The sequence below is a fragment of the Chelonoidis abingdonii genome, chromosome 3, assembly GCF_003597395.2.
Source record: "Chelonoidis abingdonii isolate Lonesome George chromosome 3, CheloAbing_2.0, whole genome shotgun sequence".
Lineage (NCBI taxonomy): Eukaryota > Metazoa > Chordata > Testudines > Testudinidae > Chelonoidis > Chelonoidis abingdonii.
The window spans coordinates 148,346,506-148,358,158 of NC_133771.1; the positions used below are offsets into that span (position 1 = coordinate 148,346,506).

An 11,653-nucleotide genomic window follows, 5' to 3' on the forward strand; every position below is an offset into this window, starting at 1 on the left:
GAACAAGCAATTGAAATGCCTGAAAATTTTGATTTTACAATTTACAGCATAAATACCCAAAAATAGAAGTTTTTTTCTGAGAGTCTAGCAAAGTATTATCTTACAGCTATTAGTTGCAGAGCTTAGAACATTCCTGGGGTACAGGGTAATTGAAGGGATAAAGGAAAGATTGCAGACAGGGTTCTTGGTTTTTGTTTCTGTTGTCATCTCTGAGGACATCTTTACACCGGATATTTAATCCTGTCTAAAATAATGTGTGATTTTTAAACCAATATAGTTATATTGCTGGTACACTGGTGTGGACACTCTTATTCCAGTATAAGAGGACCTTTTCTGGTTTGGCTTATGTCACTTGGGAAGTGATTTAAGCTAAACCAAAAAAAAAAAAAAAAAAACCCCAAAAACCCACTTCTATACTGGAGTAAGTGCGTCCATCTGGGGATTTATACCTGTATAACTATAGCAGTTTAACTACACCAAAATAAACTTGTAAAACTTTCCTATGTAGACAAGCCCCAAGTGGCAAACTTTTCAGACTAGAGCTAAAAGATCTCTACTGCTTGAACTGAAGGGGAATTCCAGTAGCTACCAATACTGGGATATCCTTTATTCTCAAATGTACCAGCTATTTGAGAGCAGTGTTGTTGTTAAGCACTGGAAAGGGTTCAGGTTTGTTGCATACAAATGAAAAGACACATTCTCTCCCCTCAAGAGTTTATAATCTTGAGCTGGCCATTTTTCTCCTTGTGAAAAATTTTGAACAGAAACTTTTTATTTGAAATTTTTCATTTGAAATGTATCAGCTATTTTGCAAGAAAAAGGCAGTAAAATTGTATGGGTAGTAGAACTAAACAAGTTTGTGAGTATTTGCAGGGTCATGGTCTAAATATGAAAGGACTCAAGAAGAGGACAGGAAAAGGAGAACAGGTGTTACAGAATTAAGGTCATATGACTAATGATGGGTTGTCATATTGGTACAGAAACACATACACACACAGGGTTTTTTTTGTTTTTGAATGTACTATATTTGTAGTAATATTTTGTCACTTTGACACAGACAGCCACGGTACCTGCCATACTCCCCAATCCTCCAGTTAGACAAATCTCAAATTTCTCCCTAGATTTCATATGGCTAATCTAAATAAGTACAAAGCTTTTGTGTGGTCTTTTATTTTGTCCACTGTATGTCATGTATTTTATATTTACAGATGAAGTTGGTGGCGGCTCCTGTGTTTTGCTGATCCTGTTGTGCATAGCAACTGTTTTCCTTAGTGTTGGAGGAACTGCACTGTACTGCACCTTTGGTGACATGGAATCCCCTGTATGTACTGACTTTGCAGCCAACATGGACTTTTACTATACCCAGATATTGCAGGGTGTGGAGGAACTTAAACACTGGGTAGCCTTCACATAGTTGAAATGAGTAGGAACAACACACTGACAGCTTACCAATGATTAACAGAGAGGTTAAAAAAAAATAGTGATTTCAAGTTTTCTGTAATATGTGCCACCTTCAGGTGAGGTACAGCTGATGACATAAACCTAACCTTTAAATACTGGTTGAGAAGAACTGTCTAATCTAGTAATCAGGTGGGTAGAAATCAAGTGTGGAGCAGGAGAATAATAAGCAAAATGTCATTGCCTTCACTTTCTGAAACCAAGCGAACAGCCATTCAACGTCTTGGGAAGTGAAGAAGATAGAAAACTGATTAGCCTCTACACAGTCTCCCATTGCCACACATTCTAAGCAATCTTTGCAATCTTAATGAAAAGACAATTTTGACTTACAGCTGTTTGCACAAAAGTGTTGCCTTCAGCTATCATGCAATAAGTCTGTGTTTTATGAAAATGTTTCCTTATTTTTCTTTTAAGTCTTAATGTATTTTTTTTCATTTTAAATGTCCTGGTAAGCTGTTTAATTATGGGTGGAGTGAGTAGAATGCATGGGCATTTGCAGTGTCCTCATACTATGTTAGCTAAATGGATTGGCCTTATGTCTTTTAAGTGTGTGGCAGTTGTCATGAGTGGGTTAAATCTGAAGGCAGCTTTGCCAGAGTCTCTGGAATTTTATTCCCGAAATTGGGTGGACAGTACTGGAAATTTGTGGGATTTTTTAAAAAGAAAATTCACTCCCAGTACACAATACTAAGTGTAGGAAATTATTCTTACTAATAATAGTAAAGCCGCTTGGGCCAATGAAAGGGGCATGGGACTAGGAGTCAGGATACATGGGTTCTCTTTCCAGCTTTACTACTCACTTGCAGTGACTTCTCTGCCTCAGTTTCCCCCTCTGTAAAATGGAGATAATGATCTTTGTCCTCTATAAAATGCTTTAAGATCTACAGATCGAGAATAGTATAGAACCGTCTGGTGTTATTTATAAATGCAAAAAGTAGAGGTTTTGTTCAACCTGGCATATAGCCAAGATCAGCTGCAATGTTCAGAGCCAAACTTCTCCAGATTTCCACCTCTGAGCTTTACTGAGTCATTTTGAATAAAATTGACTCTATTACACCAACTCTTGTTCTCGGGGAAAATCCTCTCTATCTCTGTGACATTTTCTTTCACCCTGAGATCTTTCAACTCCCTCATATATTCCTATCATTCTTTTTTCATGGAGATCTACTCTCCCTAGATTTTTCTCTTCTTTTCCTGTCCAGATCCATGTTGAGGGGAAAAAACAAATAACCAAAAAATATTTTGAGAATATATAGATATTTTCATTTTTAAAACTTGCAGTATTATTTATATGAGAGATCCCTTCTTACTAATTCATCACCCAAACCACAGTATATTAACATGTGAGCTGAAAGTTTCCACTAAAACTATCACCAGTGAAATAGTCTAAAATTGTGATATTTTAGTCCATTAGGGTTCATTTTGAACACATGATAGAGATGAACAGAGCAGTTCATACATCTCCATATTAATTTTTAGTCTCCTGTCTGCAGACTTGGGAAGGCAGAATTGTGATAATTTACATTAAAAAAGGTAACTCTGCAATGAGGGATCGCAACATAATTAAAAAAAAAAAATCTTAAATTTCCATGTTTTAGATGTTTCCAATGTGTTCTATGGAAGAGCCCCCAGTGTTGCACTGTATCACATGTATCAGTCATGAGAAAATATCTGAACTCAGGACCAAATCCTTAGCTGCCTTTACACACTTTCAGAAGGGCCAAAAGAGGATACTGTTCAGAGATACAAGAGTCCTGGAGAACTCATTCAGTAGGATTCCACAGGTAACATTGTCAAAAATAATTAAATCTCATTTTCAAGTGTGATTTAGGCACTTGGGATTTGATCCTGTGCTCATCAAAGTCAATGGCAAATTTCCCATTGACTTCAATGGAAAGCAGCAGGCTTTTGGAGCCCAGGTCTCACTAAAAGTCAATGGGACACAGGCTCCAAGTGCCTAAGTTGCTTTTGAAAACAGGACTTGGGCATCTCAGACACTTGATGAGTTAGAAAATTTTACTCTAAATGACATTATGCAATACAGGGGTCACCACAACAGAGGGGCTGAAATCCTGGCTCCACTTAAGTCAATGGCAGGATTTCATCCTTGGTACTAACTCCCTATGGAATGGGGATATGTACGAGGCATCGTCTGAGGACCTGTGTTATTATAACATGGCATAAGTTGAGAGCAGCCATCTGTAGCTGCTTATGCTATCTTTATTTGACAGTAACTGGAAGTGACCCAGCTATGCAGGTGCCCCAAGTCACATGGGTTGCAGTCACAGATGAGGATTCCCTCATAGTTCCTTCAGGCAAAGCAGTTTTTAACTCTGGCTTTGCTCCCAGGACTGAGGTGTGAGTCACTAGATATATACCTTGTTGTTCTTCAATCTGTGCAGAAACAAATTTACTTTTAAATTGTAATAATGCATTATTTTAAATGAACTGCCGTTTTTAGCTGGTGCACGGTGCTTCATCTATATAGGGGAGAGAGACACTGACAAGATAGCAAAAGGCAAAGTTGGACCGTAGGCCCTTTGCCCTGGCCGTGGCCAGAATATGGCAGCTGCTTCTGCTAATGGCATAATAGACTAGCCAGTGGAGGAGTCCTGAGGTGAGTGTTAGTATGAAATGATTCCTCTTCCGTCTCAGGATACAGTATGCTTGTGGGCTCCAATTCACTCCACCCAATATTTTAAATGCTTACTAGGGTTGTATGATGGAGTATGTCCAGGTTTAGGCATTTACTGTATAAAGTAACATGAAGTGAAATCATCAAGATATCACTCAGAATTAGAACGTGATCATGCTTGCTTGCTTGCATTTGCAGGTGGATTGTCCCTCTAGTAAGTTTGACTATTTCTAATGTACTCTCATGCTTAAGTGTTTTGTTTTTAAGTGAAAGTTGAAATCACTATTTTCCAGAAAAAAATTGCATGTGTGGTTTTTGTTTTTAAGTACCCCATCTGTGAGGCTCGGTTGACTTACGCCTTAGGAAGCCTCATTTGCAGCTTTATATTATAACTAGCAATTTAAAATGTCTAGATTAATGCAAAACTTTTGCTTTCTAAATGAAATATGAGAACAATAATTTCTTTTTTTCCCCAAGAAGGGCCTTCTGTTTTACAGTATTGTAATGCTGGGTTAATCTAAAAAGAGAAAGGAACAGTCACTTTTATATCCTAAAATGTTACTGGCTGGATCAGTACATCACTTTATGTCTGGGTTTATTTATTTAATTCCAATTGATTTTAAAGAAATTCTCTTATTTTCCTGGGGTTTTTTTGTTTTTCTGTTTTTTGTTTTGTTTTTTGTAAACTGCTGATGTAGTGTTGATAAGCATGCATTCAGCTGTTACAGTGCTGCATTTATAATTACTGTGCCATTAGCGTGTTTTTCAGTTTGTATATCTTTGCATTCACTGTTTAAGCATATTAAGTTTATGTTTAAAGCACCAACTGTTCATTTCAACTCTTAAAAAAAAAAAACACCAATAACCTGGTTTAAATGTCTGTGCACCCAGCCACCAAAAACTTCAAGAGTTAGAGCTAAAAATGTTTATTTAAAAGCATATCAGATACAGAGATCAAAAATCCTTATACTTCAGGTTCATATTATTACAAAACTATTTTAAAGCTGTTCTACTGTAAATTTTAAAGAGCTAAAAGACAAGGTAATTTAAAAAAGCAGCTCACTTTGCACTTGCTGGCCCAGACCCTGCACTGGGCCTGGATGCTTTGTGCTGCATTGCCAGTGCAAAGCCACTCCAGAGTTGGCATAACTGGCCACAGGAGGATCCCCAAGGATAGGATGATCCTTCAGTGGCATAGAGACAATGTAACTGCCCCTACGCTGCCCCTCTCTCTGCCCTATTACTTGTGCAAAGAGTGTGGCTGTAAACTATGACCAGACAGACCAGACAGTTTTCCAGCTGCTGCAATTTATGCCAAGGTACCATACCAGCACAGAAGGAGCCTGGGATTGGAAGGAGTGCAAAGGTCACCTTTGCGCACACTGCCCTCAGCTGTAGCCCAGCATCTGAGCCTGGACTGAACCTTATTTAGATTCCTTTGTAAAATGCAGATGGTACTAATTTTTGTTTTACATGACAATTCTATTAGCAGAAATAGCTCACATGGTCTATGGTGCATTATCAAATGCTTGGTTAAGAACATAGCAAAAGTACCTATACTTGGAGGTCAAAACAGTTTGTGGGTAAGGCCAGCTGGGTGGCCTTCCTGCACCTTCTATTCTATTTAGATTGTTACACACCATCCATCTCCGTCGGAATGGTTAGGACCCTGCAGTCTGGTAAATCCAAACTAAAGGGAAGGTCAATTCAGGAAATTACTCTTCTGTCAGAAGATTTTGTAGCTAGTAACAGACAATGACTGAGATTACTGTAACAGAAAGAAATGAATGGAGGGGGAATGTTTGTATACTTTGTGCGTATGATAGCCAATTTCAGTTAGTTCTCCCCTCTGTTGTTTGTAGGCATGTTCTACATAGAAACAGGGGAGAGACAAAATAGGACTATGCAATGGTAAATCCATAACAACTGGTAGGGGGATTCAGGGGCTGGTGTAGTATTCAAAACTACTTGAAACTCTTTTCTTAAAATATGACTAGATTTCAACTTGACAGTGTCCCTATAAGGAAAAATTGTGTGATCATTCCTCTGAGGGCTTATTGCCAGCAGCCTCCCCATTCCACCTTTCTCAGTAAGTGTGTCTGAAATCTTGAAAATACCTTCATTCTGTTGCTTTGGTGCCTGGAAGAATGATGTGTAATCTTGACAGCCAACACTGGGAAAGAGAAGGCCACTACAAAATAGAGGAAAATTGTTAGTGAAGCTCTGTGAATGGAGGACAAGCTTGAAATTTCAACAAGTCAAATGAGGTTGAAATTTGGATTTCTTGCAAGACCAGGGAACATTCCACTCAATGACTAAAAGGGCTGCTACCCTCATGAAAACATTGTTGCCTAATTCTGTTAACCAAGACTATTTGAAGGCACTAGCTACAATCTATAACAAATCTAACACAAGCCTCCTTTGGCAAAGGAAGGCATTAACTGTGTTTGAAATCATCAGCCAAGCTTGTAAATTAAATACTGTAGCAAAAAAATAAAAAAAATAAGAAGTGTCTCAGAGAAAACGTCTAAACCTTTTGGGTGCTGTGATTTGTAAAGATATAAAGAGAGGGATTGGCTATGGAATAAAAGGAAATAGGAAATATTTCCACTGAGAGTTTCAGGAACTATCCTAAACCAGGCCTGTGGGTCGAGAGTTGTTTGTTGTTTTTTGAGGATTTTTTATTAATCCAAGAACGCTTGTTTTGTAGGCTTCAGAGTGGTAGCCGTGTTAGTCTGTATCAACAAAGACAACCAGAAGTCTTTGTGGCACCTTAGAGACTAACACATTTATTTGGGTGTAAGCTTTTGTGGGCTAAGACCCGCTTCATCAGATGCATGGAGTGGTAAATAAAGTAGCAGGTATATATACTTGTTTTGTAAATAGCTTTACTGCGTTTGTCACTCACCTTGAGTTTTTCCTCTTTTCTGGCAATTTACTAAATCCCTTGACTCTGTTTGCTAAATGAAAAGCCATGCTTCTAGACTAAACTAGGTTGGTTTTTAGCACCATAATTTAATTTTAATCCATCATTCTGAAATCAAATTGGCAGATTGTAACTTTGCAGTGTTCTAATGACATACCAGGCCCTATCCTGCTCTTGTTGAACTGAAAGTACGGTAAAATGAAAACAAAAATCTCTAACGACTTCAATAGGAGCAGATTGCAGTATTGCCAATCCCAGGGGCTCAAAAAATCATGAGTCAGACTTGAAAAGTTTGTGAGTTTGGTTCAAAAATAATGAGATTTTAAAAACTTTAAAAGGTGGGGGTTCATTTTATCTGCCTCTGGTTGTTGAGCCTTTAGGGTTCATGTTTTAAAGTTTTTCTTCCAACTTTGAAGGCTGAAAACTAACTAAGTGGAGATTCTCATGTAATCATGTGAATCCTGGATCTGGGGCTTTAAGAAAACACCAAATATTACCAGACTGACAGTTAAGTCACGAGAGTTGGCAACAGTCCTACATATGCTTTGTTCATTTGTAAGCATTTTTTGCTATTTTAAACCATTTTCAAACAGACAATGATTAGATGGTTCCAGGATAGGGAATAATAACCTTTCACCATAGGATCAGTGGTCTGAATCTGACCGAAGAGCATTGATAATTGTGGAGAACTGGCAGGCTTGCGGAACTGGGTAAGTGATCTTTTGTCCAAAGGTGAATATTAAATCTACATCTTAGGCCCAGTCTGTGCATACACAAGTTGCATTATTTAACTGGGGGGGGGAAGGTTGTTACACTTTGTTCCTTGCTCATTGTACACACCAGGGTCTCTTTGCATCCCTCCATTCCTCCCTACAAGCTACCTCTATACCACTTTCCCATCCCCATGGGCAGTGGGTATAAGAGGCCAGGGGAGGCTAAGCCTCCCCAAACAAGGAGGGAGCAAAGATGTGTGGATGGAGGGGAGCCTCGGGGGAGGGGTGAAGAGGCACGAGTGGCATGCAGGGTGGTTTACATGCCACAATCCTTTTTAAAAAAAAAAAAAAATTGTTTGAATTACCACATACCAATTTCTCCTTTTTCTGCACATTTATTTTACTCCTTTATAGACTTAATGTAAGTATTTTTGGACACTTTATATCAAAATAAATGCCAAAGGAAGCCTAACGTTCAATTTTAACATCCTTTTTTAACATTTCAAGATTTTTAGACATTGCATTGAAAAGAAATACAATGAAGAAGCCATTATTATAATTTGTGTTTCGTTTTACTAAATTTGAAGATCCTGTTCATCCTTACCTGGATTATTGTTGAATATGAACCAGTGTTCAGTTTGCTTTCCTTTTGGAAACACTTAAAGGGAAAAAAAAGTTTTTCATTTAGTAGCCATGGAGAAAATGAAAAACGTGCCAGAGATCAGAAGGGTGTGATTGCTACAGAACATAGTTGCTTTATGTCAAGGGAGATATTGGTCAGTTTCAATGGAAGGTCTGGTTCTGCATTGAGGTTCGTCTTGGATTTGGTTTTTAATGGTGATCAGGGCAGAAAAACCAGCTTCACAAAGGTACATAATGCTGAGGACATCCAGAATGTCAAGAGCTCTGTCTGATATCACACCTCCTTTCTCCTTTTCAACTAAAAGTCACTGAATTCAAGCTTGAGCCACCATCAGATGACAGTTCAGTCAACTTTTCCTTGTCCTTTGCCAAGAAGCAATCTGGCAGGGTGTCTTCTATTGAAAAGGGGTCCCTGATCCAATTCTCATTTGTTACACTGTCTGGACAGTACTCATTAAACTTGATGACCAAATTCAGGCACTGTTTTTTCATGTCAGCAATGAGGTCAGAATGAATTTTCAATATGGAAAATTTTCCAAGTTTGGGAGTGATTGGCAATTTCTCTTTTCTTTTTCTTGTGCTATAAACTGCAGTGTCTTTATCATTGCCTTTGTGTTAAAAGGCGTAATTTTCAGCCCCGGTACCTGGCATTCATTTCATGGAGATGTGTGAACAAGTCAGCTAGATAAGCTAGTCTTGACAGGCCTAATTCACCCACAAAGCAATCAGCACACTCAAAATTAATTAAGGAAAAAATGTACTTCAGAATGGAGTTCGGAGACCAGATATCTTACCATGTGATAGCAGTTTTGTATGGAGAAGGTGTTGATGTTCACTCCTTGTTTCAGTGCACAAAACAAGTGTGAGTTCAGTGCTTGTGCTTTAATAAAATTAAACATCTTTACAGCCTGATGGAGAACAATTTTCAGATCAACAGGCATTCATAGGTGTTGTAACTAGGGTTGCTGGGGGTGCTCCTGCACCCCTTGGCTTGAAGTGGTTTCTATCATATACAGGGTTTACAGTTTGGTTCAGTGGCTCTCAGCACCTCCACTATAAAAATTGTTCCTGCACTCCTGTAGGCATTTATGAACTGAGTGAACTTAGCCTAAAGAGCCACTATTTTAATTTTTGCCAAAACATCACCGAATTTCCTGGTCATTGCACTGGTTCACATTCTTCATCACTCAAAGTAAATCCAAATGAAGAGTTGAGATCATACCATCTAACAATCTTACACTGTTTATTACTTGTAGCAGGAATTCTACCAGCAGTGCTCGGACTGATGCAATCTGCATGCATAGACAAATGGGAAGTTTGAGAATGTGAGAAAAACGGAAAAAGGTTTGGAACTAATGCCCATGAGCTACTTGCATTCAGTGTAATAGACAGTGAATTCACAGAATAAAAGTTCTGAAACATTAAGGAATCTACACAGTAAAGACCAGAGGAAGAAAGTAACAAAATCTGTCCATGTGGAAAATAACAGCATTGTTCTGAAGAATCCCATAAATACATACTAACTATAGCTGGCCTGAAAAAGAAGAATGCAAGCATGAAATGGCCAATGTGGCTTCCAAAAGATCTGAGGTTTTAAAAATAAAATAATAAATGAAAAGAGGAGATATAGCTATACAAGAATGCATATGGAAAAAGTAAGGACTGAGTTAATGCTAAACAAGAGGGCAGAAGGGAATAATAATGAACTTTCATTAAAGCTTGTCTGCAAATAGTAGACAGAAAAAATACAAAACTTTTTTTTGTCCGTTTGTTTTCATTTTCTGTCAAGCCCCCTACAGCTGACTGGCAAATTGCCACTGAAAATTATTTGATGAACACTCAGATGCTTTAACAGTATATATCATTTTAAAAAAAATGAATCACATTTTCCAACCAGCTCTAGCTTTTATAGAAATATAAGAGGGAGAAAGAAAAACTAGAGAAAGTAGTTCAGTAAATAAGGAAATAAAGGGTGTGTGTGGAGGGGGTGGGGGTGTGACATAACATTTAAAGTACTTGCCGAAGTCACACAGCAAACCGGAGGCAGAGCCTGGAATAAAACCCATTAATCCTGTCTCCTGTTCCAGACTTCTAGATCATACCTTTTCCAGGACTGGGCATGAGTCCACCGATAAGGAAAGGTGAAAGGACAACTTATAGTTGCTGCAACATCCTTCGACTCAATTGTATGTGGTACACTTTTTGTATTTTTATATTTAGTTAACCTCTGTGTGACCTTGAAAGAAATTTAATATGGTAAGGGAATTTCTTTTCCAGCCTATGGCACTAAATCTAGATGCCATTCTTGTTTAATAAATAATGTAGTGAGCATACCCATAGCAACTGATGCTATTTACGTATATTAAAACAAATTGCATTAGCAAGGTACATGGGGATACAGCCATCGGGGCTCTGTGGGGCTAGTTTTTGTATTCATTTTATAGTTCACTATCAGGCCCTTACTATTTTTGTCCTATCAGTTGGGGGAAAGTACAAATAATAAATAAAGAAGGCTCTATCGAGAAGTTCTGCTTAAAAATCAAAAGCATTTTTGACTCAGTCTTCATCTCACAACTCCGTCACTCTGGGTGGAATCCTCTGCATGTTCGAAGAGGGGGAATTCATTAGTGCAAAATTGAAACAATGAAGAAATAATTAATGTTATTCCATCTTTCACTAGACTATTTCTCCCAGCAAAAGTTTTCCTGAAGCACTGAAACATTTTGACCATAAAATAAATGTCTTTGTCACTGTCTGGCTACATGAACTGCACAACTATTTCAAATATATTCCCAGTCCCTCAAATATGCTTTTAACACCCTAATTTCAATTTTTTTTTATTGTTGAAAGCTCTCTGTAAATTGAAAGCCAGGAGAAAATTAAAGCAGCAGTAAACTATTATTTTATAAGTACGACATGCACTGCACTTCCTCATCTCTGAGCCAGTTTGCTGGTGGATAATGGCCCTGTGGCATACCTACAATGTCAAAATAAGACAGCCATTAGCAATAAATGACTCATCCATGGTAGAGCAACACCAATACGAAGAGCCACCCATATCAACTAATGTAGTAAAATGAGGAAACTTATTTACCGTGAACTGGTTGATCAGTGTCGCTCAGAGGAGGCCACCTGCAGCCCACCAACTCTACTGGCTCAATCTGGCACATTGCTCATCTCTGCACCGGAACATTTCACAGCTATTCTTCCACAGTACAGAGTGGCCAAAGAGGCAAACTTTTTTTTCGTACTCCTTTTATTGCTGTATGTAGAGCTGAG

The 11,653-nt window shown here is 38.2% G+C and overlaps 1 protein-coding gene across 4 annotated transcripts in view; it reads left to right on the forward strand.

Annotated features, from left to right (window-relative positions):
* The window catches only part of CNST (consortin, connexin sorting protein), a 109,042-nt gene extending 104,368 nt beyond the window's left edge, over positions 1 to 4,674 (forward strand). For all 4 annotated transcript variants that reach the window (XM_075064204.1, XM_075064206.1, XM_032801051.2 and 1 more), the window contains one exon: positions 1,209 to 4,674. In XM_075064204.1, coding sequence (XP_074920305.1) covers positions 1,209 to 1,414 — 206 coding nt within the window. In that variant the 3' untranslated portion in view covers positions 1,415 to 4,674. The remainder of the gene's footprint in view (positions 1 to 1,208) is intronic.
* Positions 4,675 to 11,653: the final 6,979 nt, after the last annotated feature.